Source organism: Astyanax mexicanus, chromosome 1 (assembly GCF_023375975.1).
Source record: "Astyanax mexicanus isolate ESR-SI-001 chromosome 1, AstMex3_surface, whole genome shotgun sequence".
In the NCBI taxonomy this organism is placed as follows: Eukaryota; Metazoa; Chordata; class Actinopteri; order Characiformes; family Acestrorhamphidae; genus Astyanax; species Astyanax mexicanus.
The window spans coordinates 46,351,500-46,369,858 of NC_064408.1; the positions used below are offsets into that span (position 1 = coordinate 46,351,500).

General features: G+C 39.2%; 2 protein-coding genes across 2 annotated transcripts; both read left to right on the top strand.

The window, feature by feature from the left end:
* The first annotated feature begins 893 nt into the window (after window positions 1–893).
* On the top strand, window positions 894–4,385 carry LOC125804909 (cell surface A33 antigen-like). Its single transcript, XM_049484872.1, has 3 exons — window positions 894–939; window positions 1,061–1,363; window positions 4,024–4,385. Exons 1-3 carry the CDS (start codon window positions 894–896, stop codon window positions 4,383–4,385), a joined length of 711 nt encoding a protein of 236 aa, XP_049340829.1.
* A 2,195-nt stretch (window positions 4,386–6,580) lies between these two features.
* On the top strand, window positions 6,581–13,977 carry LOC111197520 (uncharacterized). The gene is made up of 6 exons (XM_049485326.1): window positions 6,581–6,596; window positions 6,757–7,074; window positions 8,827–8,949; window positions 9,988–10,110; window positions 13,186–13,284; window positions 13,857–13,977. The coding sequence occupies exons 1-6, from the start codon at window positions 6,581–6,583 to the stop codon at window positions 13,922–13,924; spliced, it is 747 nt and encodes a 248-aa protein (XP_049341283.1). The 3' UTR covers window positions 13,925–13,977.
* The last annotated feature ends 4,382 nt before the right edge of the window (window positions 13,978–18,359 follow it).

The window sequence follows — 18,359 nt, forward strand, 5'->3', positions numbered from 1 at the left end:
CGTCCAAATATCCACTAAAATACGTCCGTACTGCGTCTAAATATCCACTAAATTACGTCCATATTAGTCGCCGTCTATTCCGAAAATTTTGGGAGGTACCAAAACCACTTTTGCGTCTAAAGTGGACGGCAACGTCTAAACTACGTCCACTTGGACGGTGCCGTCCAAATATCCACTAAACTACGTTCGTATAGCGTCTAAATATCCACTAAATATCCACTAAACTGCGTCCACTGAAATTTGGACGTACTTTAGTGGATATTTAGTGGACGCAATCGCAGTGGGACAGGGCCTTGAGGTTTCTAAATTAATCTCCACTTTATTGCTACAAATATTGGGGTTTTATACCGAAAGAGATAACTTGCTTATAAGATCAAGAAAATCCATTTGTTGGTTTGCAGACAAGTTCCACTTAATGTGACCCATTTAGGTTGTGCGTGTGCACAGAGGAAGAGACGCTCATGTTCCAAACACATAAAGGAAGTCACAGTTATGCCCCCCCCCCCTTCACCCTACTAAAAAAAGGCTGCTAGCAATTAATTTCCAAACCACAACTTTGCATCTTAAATGCACAAACGCGCACACACACACACACACACACACACAAACAAAAACGTATTCCATAGAGACAGAACCCTCTGAAAAAAAAAACAACATACATCACGGATGCACATCAGAAAAGGAAACAGCAGGTGAGGTCACAAGTTAAATTAACATCTTTGAGTCATCGTCTGTGGTTGACTTATGAAGTCAGGTGACTTTTGATCAAGTCTGTTTGATCACTGATCCTCTGATCTGCACGGACAGTAGAGTGTGTTAAACTGCAGTGAAGATCTGCTGAGAGAGGTGTGTATTCAGTGTGTGTATACAGAGCTAGTTTAATAGTGAGGAAGATGCTGAACTTCTATCTTCTCTTCATCGTACTTCACGTGTCTGAAGGTTAGTGTGATTCATTCTTCATTTTAAAGATTCAAAGCTTTGGCATTCTGAAAAACTCTGAAAATATAACAAGAATCAAAGAGTAGCTGAATAAACTTATCTTACTGATGTGTTTCTGCAGGATGCTTTCTGACAAAAAGTGGAATCACCGCTCATAAAGGAGAGTCAGTACTGCTGCCCTGTTCCTGCACTGATCTACACTCCACACCTGATACTTTCAGCTGGAGTAAACTCAAAAACAGATACACATGGGAGGAGATATCCAGTGAGAGTGATCAGTACAGAAACAGAGTTCAGCTGTTTAATAATCTCTCTCCAGCTAATCTCTCTCTACTCATATCACACCTGACTGAAGAGGATGATGGAGTGTACAGGTGTGCTGTTAAACATGGTGAATATACAGACATCAGGCTCACTGTTAAAGGTAAAACACTGTTTAATTACTATTATTACTGGAATGAAATACATCCAGTTCTAAAATCTGACTGAACCCATATGGATATGGACATCACGTAGATGACACATGAATATACTGCAATAATACATGAGATGTCATGTTATTAGGGGTGTGACGAGACACTTACATCACGGGACGAGACGAGACACGATACTGTGTTCACGAGAACGAGATGAGACGAGATTTAAAAAATAACATTTTAAAGAAAATGTCAAAAATTAAAAATGGCTTGACAACTAGAGTTTTATTTGACAAAATCATATATCGCACACTAAACAGACTGGTTTCTCTCACACACTCTATAAAAAAATAGAAATAAGAATAAAAAATACAAATAAAACTTTTCTAGGTCTTATATAGTCCAAACAAAAAGTGCAAACCACAACCAGTCATATTAAGCCTATGGTTTGTGTTTTTTTATCCTAAATCTCTTGGAATTTAACTATGCATAACCATAACCAGTTATTAAGACTATGCTTGAAGTGCGAACAGACACAGAACATTTTTTTAAATACAGTACAGAGCTAAGGGATTAGTAGATTACTTACAGTATTTATATATGGTTTGTGTCTTGTTCGTCACTCTGTTACCGTTTATTGTTTCCACTGGAAAGTCAAAATGCAGCCGGACATTCAACTTAAAAGAAGAAGCATCTTCTATACCAGGGGTATTTAATTAGAATTCAGTATGGTCCAGTTAGTGAACATTTCGACAGGCTTAACTTGTGTTATAATTAAGCGCTATATCCTGTAAGGTTGTTTGAACTGAATGATAAAAAATAATAATAATAATAATAATAATAAATGGCTCTTAGCCATTCTCGCCTGTCTCTTTTGCGCTCGGCGTGACTTTAGTTTCCACCCGTTCTCGTTTTTCCGCCCGTTCTCGGGCTCCCTATCTCCTTATAAAAGCATTTTTCACGGCCGCGTCCCAATTCAACAGCCGGAGCAGCGGGACCGCAACCCTGACAACACGGGTTCAATCCCGCGTGAGGAGCGGTGTGTTTATATATTTATTTTTTTCCTTACCACGTCTGCACAGATCTGATTGACTGAAGAGAGTGTTTGGTGATCTTACTCCACACGTGATTGGTCTGTGATTTACTGCGCCGCAAGCGTGTATACAATTAAATCCTTCTCAGTAGGTTTGGGTCCGCATTGGACAACGTTTGAGTCCAGAACCGGACCGTGGTCCGCCCATTAGTGACCTCTGTTCTATGAAAATGCCCGAATTTTCCTCTTCTGCTGAGAGCTGCACTCACTGCTCAGCCACCACACTCGCTGCTACTGTGTTGCCAGATTTTTCTGAGAAAGGTTTAAAGGTCACCTTCCGTCGTTTTTTCTTTCATTTTAAAATGTCTAGTTGTGGTCTCTAGTATGAATGAATGACATGTGAGCCGTTTTTGTAAAAAAAAAGTGCTCAGGTGTCTCTGTATAGCTCTTTTTTAATGGACTGTTTTAGGGGTGTGTCCAAAATGACTGGATTCCAGCTTTGCTCATGAATATTCATACATGCAAACAGCATGCAAATATCTCTCCTCTGATTGGCTAGGAGCACTGCGACGCCCCTCCACCGCTCTGCCGCTCACTGCCTCCCACCTCCTAACTGATGAGCGGTGATGTTGCGTCGCTTCAGCTCCGCCTCTGGGAGTTTCTCGAGCCAAGGTGGGCTGGTCTGTGAGTTTCTGCCTACGTAGGCAGAAAGATAATTCAAAATTCACCCGTTTTTCGGAGGGGGGGAGGGGGGATTTCTTTGCTTAGCTCCTGCAGACAATGGGGGCTGCAAAACAGTTTAATGTGCAGGTGTACACATTCAACTCGGAGAGACCTACTGTATTCCACAAAAAACAAGAAAAATCGGATTTTCGCGGAAGGTGAGCTTTAAGGTTGACGAGAAATATCTTCACGTTTTACTCTTGCGAGATCTTGTGCCATGAGATCTCGTCACACCCCTAATAATCCGTTATGAAACATACATAGAAAGGGTAACAATATAGATGGTTGTGGGTTCAGTATTTGGCAAACAAGAGGTCATTGTTGCCCTTTCTATGTATGTGTTATAACTGATTATTAATGATTTTTAAGGCATTTACAACCTAATTAGTAATCATAAATAAGCTAATTGTAAACCATTTATAAACCCTTTATAAAGGCAATCTTATTTTAAAGTGGTACCATAATTGTGAAGGGTAACATAAATTATACATGGCTTTCCATTTTTTTAATTAAATGCAAAAGTATTCAGCCCCTACATCAATTTTAAGTAGAGCCACCTTTTACTGTAATTACAGCTGCGAGTTTTTTGGGATTTGTCTTTATCAGCTTTGTGCATCAAGATACTGTTCTTCTGTTCTTATGTCTTTCTTGGTTTGCATCTTGTCACTCTTTCATGAAGGCCAGAGTGAACAATATTAACAATATAAAGAGTATAAAAGCAATAAGCCATATAAATTATACGACAGAGTGGTTTATCATGGGTCAGGGACTTAGCTATGACATGGCTACTGGCCTAAGAACATCCTATTTTAAGACCCCACTCACATACTTTAAAAAGACTTTAGTTAAAGTTAAAGGAATCAGTGTCAAGTAGCAATTTGATTGATGTTACCTGCATGTATTTGTCTGCAGTCTGCACTCTGGTAAACAGAGAAAAAGAACTGACTATCCCAGCACGTGAAGGTGAATCCGTACTGCTGCCCTGCTCCTGCACCGACCGCATCGCATCTGAGGAATTCACCTGGAAGAAGCTAAACACAAACCGCTACACTTGGGAGGATATATCCAATGAGAGTGATCAGTACAGAAACAGAGTTCAGCTGTTTAATAATCTCTCTCCAGCTAATCTCTCTCTACTTATATCACACCTGACTGAAGAGGATGATGGCGAGTACAGATGTGATGCTAAAGGAAGTGGATACATCAAGATCAGACTCATTGTTAGAGGTAGGCCCTATACTGTTACAAATAATATTCATACATTTCTCGATTAATAAATAAGTGTTTGATTACAGTAACACTTCCTAATTTTTACAACTTACTAAGAAACTGCTCAAGTATTCTTATTATACTTTTTCCAAAAATTCAGTTGTGTTAACTAATAATGCATTAACGACTAAATGAACTTAATTCAGTCAATACTAGCAACTTCTGTAACTGTCAGTATTTTAACCTAATTTATGCATAGCAACAAACCACTTGAAGTCATGCATTACAGTGAATTATCAAGGGTCATGGGTTTTTATTTGCCTGAGGCTTTGTTAAAACATATATTTCTATAGCTTCCAATGAGAGTCTGACGTTTTTTAGACCATTCTTTCTACAAAACATCTCCAGTTCACTCAGGTTAGATGATTTCTGAGCATGAACAGCCCACTTTAAATCACACCACAGACTTTCAATAATATTCAGGTCTGGGGACTGAGATGATCATTCCAGAACGTACTTGTTCCTCTGCAGGAAAGCTTTAGTAGATTTTGAGCAGAGTTTAGTGTTTAGGGTTGTTGTCTTGTTGAAGTATCCAGCCCCATCGTAACTTCAACTTTCTCACTGATTCTTAAACATTGTTCTCAAGAATCTGCTGATATTGACTGAAATCCAAGCGACCCTCAACTTTAACAAGATTCCCAGTACCTGCACTGATCACACAGCCCCACAGCATGATAAACCACCACCTAATATTACTGTGGGGAGCAGGAAAGTGTTTGTGTTGGAATGCTGTGTTCTTTTTCTACCATGCATACCACCCTTCAAATAACTCAATTTTAGTTTCATCAGTCCACAAAACCTTATTCCAAAATGAAGCTGGCTTGTCTAAATGTTCTTTAGCTTTAGCATACGTCAAGTGACTTTGTTTTGTGGCGTGTGCTCAGAAAAGGCTTCTTCTGCATTAATTACTTTCTCATACAGCCTTTCCTTGTGTAAAGTGCTATGAATAGCTAAATGAGGTACAGTGACTCCATCTGCAGTAAGATGATGATGTAGATCTTTGGAGCTGGACTGTAGGTTGACGATGACTGTTCTCATCATCCTTCTCTGATTATCTAAGATTGTTAGATTGTTCTGCCACTTCGGGTCTTTACTAGAACTGTGTCTGTGATCTTTCATTTCCTCACTCAGTTCCTCACAGTGGAAATTGACAGCTGAAATCTCTGGAATAGCTTCTTATGTACTTTTCCTAAACCATGATGCTGAACAATCTTTGTTTTTTAGGTCATTTGAGGAGATTAACTTGCAATTGGCCACCCTTTCTCATGTACCTGCCTAATTTTATTTAAATAATTGTTGCACACTTTCTGTAAATCGTATAAACTTAATTTCATTTCTCAAATTTCACTGTAATTGCTGATCTAAACAACCAATGACTTATAAAGCAAATATGTGAAAATTATCAGGGGTGTCCAAACTTTTTTCGTACCACTGTATTAGTGGTTTTGTGGGCAAGTGGCCCAAATCCGAATGGAAATTGTATTTTTTATTGATGTTCTCAAAGCAACACAAACAATCCATCTGTGTCACATATGTTGTAAAATATGCCTGACAACACTTTTTCCCCTAACCCCATCAAAGACATTTATATAAATGAAACACAAACATGCAATTGAGTTTTGCTGCACAGGAGTACTGCTGCCCTGCTAATTTACTGATCTGCACTCCATACTGGATACATTCATCTGCACAAATTTCAATTTAGAAGCAGATAGGAGGAAATATCTAGTAACGGTAGCATTTTTTGTGCTGCCTCACACTGTTTTAAATAACAGTCTGTTGTACACCACATTTGTTCCTGTACTTGTTCAGTACAGAAGGAGAGTTTAGCTGGTTAATGATTTCTCTCTAGCTAATCTCTCTCTACTCATATCACTAAATACGATGGGGGATTGCATTGATGTAGTAACCTTATTTGAAATAAATAAATAGACACCAAACTGTCTATTTAAGATAAATTATAATCTGGGTGTGTTTATGCACTGACTTCTCAAAATCTTTTTTTTGATAGTATAACTTTGTTCATTCACTCTACAGTCAGCTCTTTGCTTCTGTGTTGTTCCTCCACGATTATGATGCTTGTCTTCATACAGGGGTTCCAACTAAAACTAAACAGCCCTCTACAGTGATCCCCAGGCCAACCAGCCCAAGCACTTCAATTACACCATCCCCTCAAATCCCCACTGCTGAACACAGCACCATGACTCCGGCTATAGGTAAGATTTAACAATGTTGCTGTGTTTTACAGCAATGTTTGATTATATGTTCTAAATATTCTAAATAAGCTTCAGATATGTTCCAAAACCCTTTCAAACCTTGGTGGAGAACAACAATTAGAGAATGTATAACTAGCATGTTACTGATGTGTGTCTGCAGGATGCACTCTGGTGGACAGTGGAGAAACACTGAGTATCACAGCTCATACAGGAGAGTCAGTACTGCTGCCCTGTTCCTGCACTGATCTAAACTCCACACCTGATACATTCACCTGGAGGAAACTCAGAAAAAACAGACAGGCCTGGTACAAGATATCCAGTGAGAGTGATCAGTACAGAAACAGAGTTCAGCTGTTTAATAATCTCTCTCCAGCTAATCTCTCTCTACTCATATCACACCTGACTGAAGAGGATGCAGGAGAATACAGATGTTATGTAAAACAGAGTGAATACATCAACATCAGAGTCACTGCTGAAGGTAAAATACTATGTAGATTTCCTCAACTGTTTGTAGATAGCTCATGAATGCGTTAGGCTTTTACTTTTTAGGGTTTGAACACCAAAGGTGCGTAAAACCCTATTGTTTATATTCAGGTTTTTTTTCTCTTCTTCATTATTATTATTATTATTATTATTATTATTATTCCTCTGAGACACAGCTATAAAGTTTCGCCTACTTCGATTTTTTTGCTTATTTGCATGATATGCAAAATAAACTTTTTATTAGCCAACTCCAACAGCTGTATTTTTAAGCATTTATGTTTATTTCAAACAAACTTCACAGGCATTTTCAAGGCATGATTGGGAGGTGATGAGGTGGCCTGTCATACTTGGTAAATATATGTCAAAAGAGGGCGGGGCCAAATCTGAATAACTGTTTCTTAGCAATCGTACATATGGTCAAGCTGAAACTTTGAATACAGAATCTATTTAACTACCTCTAAATTACATTCAAAGGGCAACTTCATTAATTTAAATACCTGGACAACATCAGCCAATCAGCAGTCAGCTGGCTTTTTGGGATGCTTTTCATTGTCTAATTGAGATGAAATTTTGGTGTTGTTCAGATAGGGACTCTGTAGTGACCTGCAGTGTCGCAACAATTTGGCCACTGAAAGCGCTGTTCAAGAAAATCCAGTATGTCACACTAGATACAATAATGACAAGCCCTGAGTCAAAACCAAACTGAAACACCTGTTCAATCTAAAGAGGAAGCATTTATGAGTAGGGACCATGTGCTCTACAAAAAGCCAAGGAACACACTGAACAGGGAGATCAGAGCTGCAAAGAAGAGCTACTCCACCAAGCTGAGCAGACTGATGTCCTCAAACCGCTTAGTTAAAATCCTGAAGTTTACAGATTATTTGACAGTCATTGGTCTGATCCAGGACAGTGACGAGTCTGCTTACAGCAGGTCTTACCTCCTTCAGTGAGCACGCGGTCCGCCCGATAGCATGTTAGCCGCTCGATCTGACCCGGAATGCTGTTGTTGAGCCATGAACACATAAACTCAACAGTCTTTCACGGTCTTCCAAATTAACTGAAGTAAGCGGATGTAGTCCAGTTTGTTGTTCAGAAAGCATACATTATCCAGAATCATAGGGGGAATAGCTGGCTTGTGTGGGCTAGCCGCTAGCCTTGCACCGATAGCTCTGCACTTGCCCCTCCTCTGCCTCCTCTCACACCGCTTGTGGTGTCCGGAGCTAGCCGCAGGCTCGCAGCTCTTCTCAGAGTTCATGGTTGAACTCCAAAATGAGTTTCTGCCGGCTTCAAGCAGGAACTCACGGCTGCATGTGCATTTCAAGACGTGAACACATGACAAAAAATATGAAAACACTGCAACTTACAGGAAAAAAAAGCAAAAATGCTGTTTCCTCAGGAGAGAGAGAAGCCGCTGTGTGTGCATGTACCTCCATTTTGTTCCTGTACTTGTTCAGTACAGAAGGAGAGTTTAGCTGGTTAATGATTTCTCTCTAGCTAATCTCTCTCTACTCATATCACTAAAGAATATGGGGGATTGCATAGATGTAGTAACCTTATTTGAAATAAATACACGGACACCAAACTGTCTATTTAAGATAAATTATAATCTGGGTGTGTTTCTGCACTGACTTCTCAAAATCTTCTCAAAAAAGTTTTTTTTGACAGAATAACTTTGTTCATTCACTCTGCAGTCAGCTCTTTGCTTCTGTGTTGTTCCTCCAAGATTATGATGCTTTTCTTCAAACAGGGGTTCCAACTAAAACTAAACAGCCCTCTACAGTGATCCCCAGGCCAACCAGCCCAAGCACTTCAATTACACCATCCCCTCAAAGCCCCACTGCTGAACACACCACCATGGCTCCGGCTATAGGTAAGATTTAACAATGTTGCTGTGTTTTACAGCAATGTTTGATTCTTCCTCTTCATTATTATTATTATTATTATTATTTTGTTTTTATTATTATTATTATTCCTCTGAGACACAGCTATAAATTTCTGCCTACTTCAATTTAAATTTTTTTTGCTTATTTGCATGATATGCAAAATATACAAGTCCTTGGAATTTTGACCAGTCCTGACAGATTTGGTATTAATATACTTGGAAGAGCATGGGCTTCAACGGTCAATAAGAAAAAGTAGAAATTTGTTAACTAGTCTTTTTGGACCGAAGCCAACTCCAACAGCTATATTTTAACCATTTATGTTTATTTCAAACAAACGTCACAGGCATGTTCAAGGCATGATTGGGAGGTGATGAGGTGGCCTGTCACACTTGGTAAATATATGTCAAAAGAGGGCAGGGCCACATCTGAATAACTGTTTCTTAGCAATCGTACATATGGTCAAGCTGAAACTTTGAATACAGAATCTATTTAACTACCTCTAAAGTACATTCAAAGGGCAACTTCATTAATTTAAATATCTGGACACCATCAGTCAATCAGCAGTCAGCTGGCTTTTTGGCAGGCTTTTCATTGTCTAGTTGAGATTAAATTTTGGTGTTGTTCAGATAGGGACTCTGTAGTGACCTGCAGTGTCGCAACAATTTGGCCACTGAAAGCGCTGTTCAAGAAAATCCAGTATGTTACATTAGATACATTAATGAACAGCCCTGAGTCAAAACCAAACTGAAACAGCTGCGTCAGTCTAAAGATGAAGCATTTAGTAGTAGGGACCATGTGCTCTACAAAAAGCCAAGGAACACACTGAACAGAGAGATCAGAGCTGCAAAGAAGAACTACTTCACCAAGCTGAGCAGACTGATGTCCACAAACGAGCCATCAGCCGTCTGGAAATGCCTGCACAGCCTCTCAAACCCCTCAGTTAAATAACTTTGTTCAATCACTCTGCAGTCAGCTCTTTGCTTCTGTGTTGTTCCTCCAAGATTATGATGCTTTTCTTCAAACAGGGGTTCCAACAAAAACTAAACAGCCCTCTAGAGTGATCCCCAGGCCAACCAGCCCAAGCACTTCAATTACACCATCCCCTCAAAGCCCCACTGCTGAACACACCACCATGACTCCGGCTATAGGTAAGATTTAACAATGTTGTTGTGTTTTACAGCAATGATTTGATTTTATGTTCTAAATATTATTATTATTATTATTATTATTATTATTATTATTATTTTTCCTCTGAGACACAGCTATAAAGTTCCGCCTACTTCACTTTTGCTTATTTGCATGATATGCAAAATACTCTTGCAAACAAGTCCTTGGAATTTTGACCAGTCCAGACAGCTTTGGTATTAAAATACTCGGAAGAGCATCAACTTCATTGTTCAATAAGAAAAAGTAGAAATTTGTTAAATAGTCCTTTTGGACCGAAGCCAACTCCAACAGCTATATTTTAACCATTTATGTTTATTTCAAACAAACTTCACAGGCATTTTCAAGGCATGATTGGGAGGTGATGAGGTGGTCTGTCATACTTGGTAAATATATGTCAATAGAGGGCGGGGTCAAATCTGAATAACTGTTTCTTAGCAATCGTACATATGGTCAAGCTGAAACTTTGAATACAGAATCTATTTAACTACCTCTAAAGTACATTCAAAGGGCAACTTCATTAATTTAAATATCTGGACACCATCAGTCAATCAGCAGTCAGCTGGCTTTTGGCAGGCTTTTCATTGTCTAGTTGAGATGAAATTTTGGTGTTGTTCAGATAGGGACTCTGTAGTGACCTGCAGTGTCGCAACAATTTGGCCGCTGAAGGCGTTGTTTTAAGAAAATCCAGTATGTCTCAAATATACTATAATGTGAGCACACCACGGAAACCACGGTGAAGCTTGGAGGCGTCCGAATCTGCTTCTACTTCAACTACGACTGGTGTACAGACATCACTTTGATCCTGAAAAGTCCTTAACTGGAGTCTGTGTTGATGATGATGATGATGATGATGATGCCACAAGCAACCTGGAGGAATACACAGACACAGTGCCATCCTACATCAGCTTCTGTGAGGACATCTGTGTTCCAACCAGGACTCGCATTAGCTACAATAATGACAAGCCCTGGTTCAGCACCAAACTGAAACAGCTGCGTCAGTCTAAAGAGGAAGCATTTAGGAGTAGGGACCATGTGCTCTACAAAAAGCCAAGGAATATACTGAACAGGGATATCAGAGCTGCAAAGAAGCTGACTGTATATGCCATCTGGAAATGCCTGCACAGCCTCTCAGGCAACAAAAGACCCCCCCAAAGGCCAGTTGGGGTTGTCCACAGGCTGACGACCTTAACCGTTTTCCCCCAGCTGGAACCCTGCAGTTCGGTGGACGATGCAGTGAATATGGGACTTACAACCTTCAGCATCTCGATTGTCCAGTTTTGGGTCCAAACTGACCCAACTCAGTGTGCCAGCCTTCATGTGCCAGTGGATCAAACACTTCCTCACCGGCAGAGAACATCAGGTAAGGCTCTGAAGGATCACCTCAGGAACCTGGACCACCAACACAGGAGCTCAGTAATGCTGTGTCCTCTCCCCTCTGCTCTTCTTGCTTTTCACAAATCAGTGTACCACCACAGACCCCTCAGTTAAAATCCTGAGTCTGCTTACAGATGGGTTGTTGAGCAGGTGGTCCTCTGGAGCAACCATAGCGACCTGGAGCTGAACACAGCAAAAACAGTGGAAATAAGAGTGGACTTCAGGAGTAGCCCATCCTCAACAGTACGGTAACGCTACCGGACTCCTACAAGTTCCTTGAAATTACAGTCTCCAAGGACCTGAAATGAGACTGCAGTGTCATCATCAAGATAGCTCAGCAGAGGCTGTACTTCCTGTGATATCTGCGAAAGTTCCACCTGCCCCAGGAGCTGATGGTGCATTTCTACACTGCCACCATAAAATCTGTCTTCACTGCATCCATCACAGTGTGGGGCAGCTCAGCCACCAAAATGACACCTACAGACTGCAGCGCATCATCAGGTCTGCAGAGAGAACCATTGGTGTGAAGCTACTGAGGTTTAAGACTACCAGGCTTCAGAGAAGCTTCTTCCCACATGCCATCACACTCATGAACAGTTGAACACTACACCACATTTATGGATACTGTCTGTTACACCCCCCAACACAATCCATACAAGAAATCCTCTCTCACTCTGTTCACTCTATTTTTCTGTACTGCACTTTTATTTATCTTGAGCCTGTGTCTCAAAACACCTCAAACTCATTGGTGATTTCTGTTCTTCTATTTATATGGCTAATTTACTCTGTACTATGTCTTTTGCTGCTGCACTCAACACTTTATTGTAATATACAACTCTGCACATGTATGTTTACAGGTGTGTATGTGTGTCTAGATGGGTACCTGTTACTGTGTAATGTTGTCAGTTATCTCGCACTGTGAGCTACTGTAATGAAACAAAAATTCCTTGTATGTGTGAGCATACTTAGCCAATAAATCTTGATTCTGATTCCTATTGAGTTTTACTCTAACTGATTTATTTTAGCCCCGCCCCAATTTTGGAATGCACGGAATGCAATCTCTCTGCATTGTGATTTGCTTTTGAACATTTGCAGCGCCACACATTGTATAGTGTAATATAATGCAGTTTAGCTGATTGTATTTTAAGTGCAATTCTGACATGAATTCAGCATTTGGTTTTAAAAATGTAAATCATTGTGCATTGTTTTTCAATAAAGAGATGTGCAGCGAAACTATCACTATCAATGGGATCATATTGGAAGTATTGATTTCTATTAAATTACACCAATGCTCAGGTGTCTACATCAGTTTTACAAAATAATCTAGTATTGTTAATCCTCTTTTCTTTCTACAGGAGCTCCAACTAAAAGTACACAGTCTCCTGCAGTGACCAACACAGCACAGTTTAGTACACCAATTAAAAACAACACTGTAGTATTTTCTGTAAATGTATGACAGCATTTAACACAAAGTTTTTCACATGCTAATATAATGTGAAGTCTTTCAGTTGAACCGGCTGGAATGATGAAAAAAGACTGGAACAAAATACTTTTATATTGGGTTCCATTAAATGTTAAAATAAAGTGTTTTTTGGTGAAGACATGTAACAATAAACATATAGATGTCATTAAAAAAATGGAAAATCTGTATCTTCTAAAATAAGGTCCATTTCTTGTTCCAGGTTCTCCTCAGTCTTTCCCCTTCGTCCCGTTTGCTTTGGCAACAGTGATCTTTCTCCACATTATAGTAGCTGTGGTTTACTGCACCAAGAGAACCAAAGGTACAAATTATACAAACAATTTGATTTATATTAAGATTTAGAACATGGTTCATCAATGTTTATCAGTAATACTGTATAATTGGGTTCATATTGAATCATGAATAGCCAGATGGCAGGCACACTATCTTTTTATCACTATATATTTTTTTTGTAAAATACATTATTGTACTTTCTAAAATATATATATATATATATATATATATATATATATATATATATATATATATATATATATATATATTTAGAGCAAAAAAACAAACAAACAAACAAAAAACAAAACAAAACAACAAAAAATATATATATATATATATAACATAAATACATATAACATAAATATGTTTAATTTAAAGTTTTTAGCTTTTAGCTCCATTCAAACCTATTCATAGAGAACTCACTCGCAGGCTCATTTAAATGATCCTAATCACGTTGATCGCTATTTATAAAACCTTTTGTTCAAGGTTCCGCTGAACACATTCTAAAAAGTGTTTAGTTTTGAGTGTTGTGTTTAGTAGCCTAGAATTCAATATTCATTCATTTATTTAATGTAAATGTATTTTCTGTTTTGTCAACAGCTCAGTCAGATCCTGCTAGAGTTCATTACAGCACTGCTGATGGAGAGGGAATGGTCAGTTTGGAGTAGAGCACTTCTGCAACTTCAGCTTCTCAAAAAACAAAGTGAACTGTTTTTTTGTTTTTTGTTTTTTTTGTGTTTTTTTCTCTGACAAGCTTTAACTTTTCAAATCCTATTACGTATATAATTAAACAGAAATGTATTAATGTAAAGGGTTTGTCTCCTTTTTTTTGCATTGACAAATGTTTGTCATTCAAACAAATTTTACTTATAGACAAAGACAACATGTTTACACATTTTCTGAAATATGTCTCATATTCTCAGAGCTCTACACATGAACAAAAACACAATGGGCAAACCCCTTAATTCTCCTGCAAAATTAACATTAACTTTACATTAAAAAAATGATCTCTTCTCAAAAGTTTTTTTTGTTGTCAGATAACCCACAAATCATCATTTGAACAGAACTTTATAAGATCCAGTTGAACACTTATGTGCTTAATGTGAATCAAGTGTTACATGTACTACATACAGCTCATTGCTGTAAAATATTTCAGAACATTTTCATGCTCAGAACACAAATACACTGTTACAAATATACTTTATTTTTCCAACAAAAACAATGTGAACAGTCTATGACCCCAACCAACACAAAGATGCACAGCTATGCTGCATCCTGTCTTCTGTTTCGGTCTGGCCACAGCAGCACATCAACATCACAAGCAATGTTTTCCTGGCCTAGCAACAGGGAAATAGCGTAGCAAGACGAATCCAGTCATGAAAAGCATCAACTGCTATATCTCATTTATGCATCCTCCATAGCTTGGAGAAGGGGAATACCCATTTAGAGAGTGACTCATTCATCTTCTCTAAAACACACTTTTAGCTCACTTGTTTATGAGTGTTTTGAGTAGAATGATCTTATAGTTTAGTGTATCAGGTTAATAGAAAGTAATTCCAAAAAAATGTGTTATAAGTACCTGTTTATAGGTCTTAGCAACAGCAAAAGGCTGTAATACTAAACATGTCTAAAATTAGAATCAGATACTAGAAAAGACACTGAAATAGTCTGTCTTATTTAAACCGCAGACATTAGTAAAGTTTGCTTTTGCTTTTTGAAGTGAGTGGATTACATGGTCATAAACATCTCTCTGAGGCCTTTAGAAAGAAGGTTTAAGATGCAGATAAGTTTGGAAATGGATTTAAAAAGGAGAACCAATTAGGCAGGAAGGACAGGAAGGAAGTGAGGGGTATTTATACAGGAAAACAGGAAAATAGATGAGAGCAATGAGTAGCTTGGTGAGCAGGAACACTATAGCGTTTCATGAGTGTGAGAGTTCAGGTGAGTTGTGCGCGCTGAGAACTGGAGTCCAGAGGGGAAGTTCAGAGTCCGGAACAGGCAGACTGGCAGGGTCAGGACTGAGAACTACCATCTACCAGACCTAACAAGCACACCATCTGTGTGTTCTCTGACAGAAGTTAATCTTGCTAGGATGGCCTGTTCTGTTCACGATTGCAGTAGTTTAATAATTTTGAGTGTCTTAACCAGTAATGGTGTAGTTACTATGAAAAAGTAATTACTGATTAACCCTTTAAAAAGCAACGGAGTTACTTCATGGATTACTTGGATTTAAAAGTAACCAATTTACTCTGTGTTTGTGTGTGTGTGTGTGGTAGAGAGAGAGGGGGGCTTGCTGTGTGTGTGTGTGCTAATTTTAGCCTGTTAGCTTGCTAGCCTAAGAAAATGCTAAGATATTAATATAAAAAATTATAAAAAGAAAACCTGTCACAATCAAAGTTGTATACAGTTGTTAATACAGACTGTGTAGTCCAAAACCAGGACTCCTCTGTATCTTTCAATAGACAATCTCCACTTCAGGATTCCAACCCCCAGAATGCATCTATCTCTGACATGTGTCCGGACTCTACCAAACAGCGAGCTTTCTCTCTCATCATCGCCGGAATTCTGAGATTGTTTTCAGCTGTGTGTGATTAACTTCATATGTTTTCTGCGAAGTATTGCCACTGTTATCCAGCTAGATACAGAGCGTTCTGTCTCTGTTTGTAACATCGTGTATGACCCATTTTTTCTTTTTTTTGGTCTCGCCCTTTCTGCTTTGTTTACCTTGTGCTCTTCCAGTTTTCCGACTTTATCTTTTGGCTCAGGATTACTCTTTGTCTAGTGATTTGGCTCTGATGTATTGTTTTTTATGTATTACTGTTTCTCTGCTTCTGACCCTCGCCTGCATTACTACTACGCTCTCTGATTTTGTCACTTATATTAAAGCCTCATCTAGTTTTTACCGCATGTGTCTGACTCCACTCTGTGACGTTACAAGACTCGATATTCCAGCTTATTCGTGTGAGTAATATTAAGGTCAACATAAATGATGCTGAAGGGTCATGTACGATTTGTTAGATAATTACTGGTCTCTCGCTCTGTCAGGAGTGACCCAAGCAATACCCCTCCCTATCTTAGAAGGTCGCACCCACCTCAGTTTTGAAGAACACCTGTTGTTCATCTGCTTATTATCTTGTGTTTTTAAGCCGGCTGGTCTGTTAAATCTTTGGTCTTGTTTTTTGCAAACTTTTCTTGTATTATTGTCTGTTTTGGTTTCTGAACTTTTGCCTGTTATTTTTGGATTACCCGGTTTTTGCCTTGTTTGCATTTATAATTATCACAAAAAATTCCAGAGAGAAAAACTAGTGACCACAGGAAGGAGAGAATGACTAATGTCTGCATATAGAATATTTAAGCTATGCTTCTCGTTTATAAAAGGAAGTCTATGGTCTGAGCTCATTGCCATGCTGTCAGTGCCTGAAGCTTAAAAAAAACACAAGGCTGCATTTTAGACACACAGTTCAATTATGCAGTGAACAAAGAGAGCATTTTAAAATAAATAAATTCATTACAGTGAATGTAGACTGAGTGAAGCAGAGCAAGGTAAAGTAAAGTAGAATGAGGTATAAAAAGGCAGAATATGATACAGTGAGGAAGAGCAAGGTAAAGAGATGTAGAGTCAGGTAGAGTAAGGAGGAAAGAGGTAAAGTGAAGTAGAGTAATGTAGAGTAAAGTATAGTCAGGCAGAGCAAGGTTAAAGTGGACATGAAACACTTCAAGTATTTAGTATAATTCACAAGATGTATTTTAACTGTTACAAATTTGATAAGTTTAACAGTTGTCAGTGAAACTGAATTAAAATAATTAATAATCTAAATGTCATTTTCTTAAGTAAGCGCAGCGCCATCTTGTCCCAGCGCTTAAAGTGACGTCACGAGCTTGGTTCTCAGAGGCCTAACTAACATAAACTATTAGTCTACTGTAACTTCGTTCCTCAATAGATAATAAAAGCCAAATCAAAAATCGTTGCAATGGGGTGGTGCACTTTTGTATTGCCCCTGGGTGTAGTAATACTGGGTGTAGTAAAATGTTATAGGCCACATGTCACGGATGACCCAGGCAGGGAGACGAGGAGGCGGACACAAGTGCAGGTAGGGTGAAAATAAATAATAATTTAATAAATAAATAACAAGAAAACAAGGAACATGAAACAAAGATACACAAATAACCAATAACCAAAACAAATAAGGGGTTAACGATAACAAAACAGGGAGACTAAAGAAACAAACGAGTAACTGAAACAAGACTAAAATAACTAAACAGAACAAGGATAACCAAATAATAAAATAAACCAAATACTAACAAACAAGGAACTAAAACAAGACAGGATTAACTAAACTGGGCAAGGGAGAAAAGAAGCAAAATAAACAAGGAGCTAGAAGTAAAACGAGATAAACACTGAACTAGGAAACGGGATATGAAAACACAGAGAAACGCTGAGAGACAAAACGACATGGGAAGGTGCAAAGACCGACGGAGGACAAGGTGGCAGAGGAGGGCTATTTATAGTAACATAAAACACACTAAAATTGGAAACACCTGGTGAAGGGGCGGAGCTACAAATGAGAAACACATGGTGGAAATCTACTGACAGGAGACACAGAGAGGCACAGGTCACGTGGGGAAGACACACAGAGACATGAGACAGGGCTAAGACGTGACAGAAGCCTCCCCCTAAACGCGCAGCTCCCGAGGCGCGTAAAAACGAACGCCGGGGGCTGGCGGCAGGGAGAGGCCGGGGAAAACAGGAGTCGAGACCGGGGACTGAAACGGAGACAGGACAGAGGACAGAGACTGGATGGGAGACCGGACCGGGCTAGGAAACTGAACAGGAGACGGAGACTGAACAGGAGACTGAGACTGGACATTAGACAAGGACGCAGACTGGAAAGGGCTTGGAAACAGAACAGGGGATGGAGGCTGGACAGGGAACTGGACGGTGGACGGAGACTGGACAGGAGACGGAGACAGAACGGGAGACTGGACAGGGAACTGGACAGGAGGTGGAGACTGGACGGAGAACTGGACAGGAGACTGGACGGAGAACTGGACAGGAGACTGGACGGAGAACTGGACAGGAGATGGAGACTGGACAGGAGACTG

Coding starts and splice junctions, on each gene's coding strand:
- LOC125804909 (XM_049484872.1), top strand. CDS start 894: ATGCTGAACTTCTATCTTCTCTTCATCGTACTTCACGTGTCTGAAG. Junction 940..1,060: donor CGTACTTCACGTGTCTGAAG/GTTAGTGTGATT, acceptor GTGTTTCTGCAG/GATGCTTTCTGACAAAAAGT. Junction 1,364..4,023: donor CATCAGGCTCACTGTTAAAG/GTAAAACACTGT, acceptor ATTTGTCTGCAG/TCTGCACTCTGGTAAACAGA.
- LOC111197520 (XM_049485326.1), top strand. Junction 7,075..8,826: donor CATCAGAGTCACTGCTGAAG/GTAAAATACTAT, acceptor TTCTTCAAACAG/GGGTTCCAACTAAAACTAAA. Junction 10,111..13,185: donor CACCATGACTCCGGCTATAG/GTAAGATTTAAC, acceptor TTCTTGTTCCAG/GTTCTCCTCAGTCTTTCCCC.